Raw genomic sequence first — 590 nt, forward strand, 5'->3', positions numbered from 1 at the left:
GCAGCGCCGAGGGTAACTCGGCAGCCGTGACTGCTGTTTCGGGTGGTGTGGGTTTTTTTTGTTTTGGGGGTTTTTTTTTGGTGCCTCTTTTTTTTTTTTCTCCCACCCCCCCCCAAACCCCGCATACAACTGCCCCAAACACACAAGCAAAACCACAACAACAACAACCACAAAGTCCGGGGGAAGGGGGAGAGAGAGCAAGAGAGAGGGGAGCACCCTCGGCGGGGAGAGCCGCGTTTCTTTGCAGAGCCGCGGTCCCGTCCACAGCGGATCCCAATGCAACTGCTCATCCTCCTCCTCCTCTACGCTGTCGTCTGTGCGAACTTCTGCAGCCGTCAGGGCACCACTGCCCCTGCCCAGAGCGGATCTATAAAAGCCTTGCGGTCCTCCAACATCAGGCGCGATGGTGAGTGTCCCTCTCTTTTCTTTACTTCCCAGGGCTGCGTTTGCAGAGGAAGCCCCCGGCCCGGAGCGCGCCCCGAGGGCTGCCGTGTGTTCCCCCCCTCATCCCCGGCAGCGGGGACCGCGTCCCCGGAGGCGGGCGGGGACACACACACACCTGTGCGTGCGGGGGGCCCGTCCCTGGGAGG

At 62.2% G+C, this 590-nt stretch overlaps 1 protein-coding gene across 1 annotated transcript in view; it reads left to right on the plus strand.

Moving 5' to 3' along the window:
- The first annotated feature begins 201 nt into the window (after positions 1–201).
- PDGFD (platelet derived growth factor D) overlaps positions 202–590 on the plus strand; it is a 147,023-nt gene continuing 146,634 nt past the window's right edge. Inside the window, exon 1 of the mRNA XM_009889398.1 lies at positions 202–406. Within this exon, the coding sequence (XP_009887700.1) occupies positions 277–406 (130 nt within the window). The 5' untranslated portion in view covers positions 202–276. The remainder of the gene's footprint in view (positions 407–590) is intronic.

The sequence above is a fragment of the Charadrius vociferus genome, unplaced genomic scaffold, assembly GCF_000708025.1.
Source record: "Charadrius vociferus isolate BGI_N301 unplaced genomic scaffold, ASM70802v2 scaffold87, whole genome shotgun sequence".
NCBI classification, from domain to species: Eukaryota; Metazoa; Chordata; class Aves; order Charadriiformes; family Charadriidae; genus Charadrius; species Charadrius vociferus.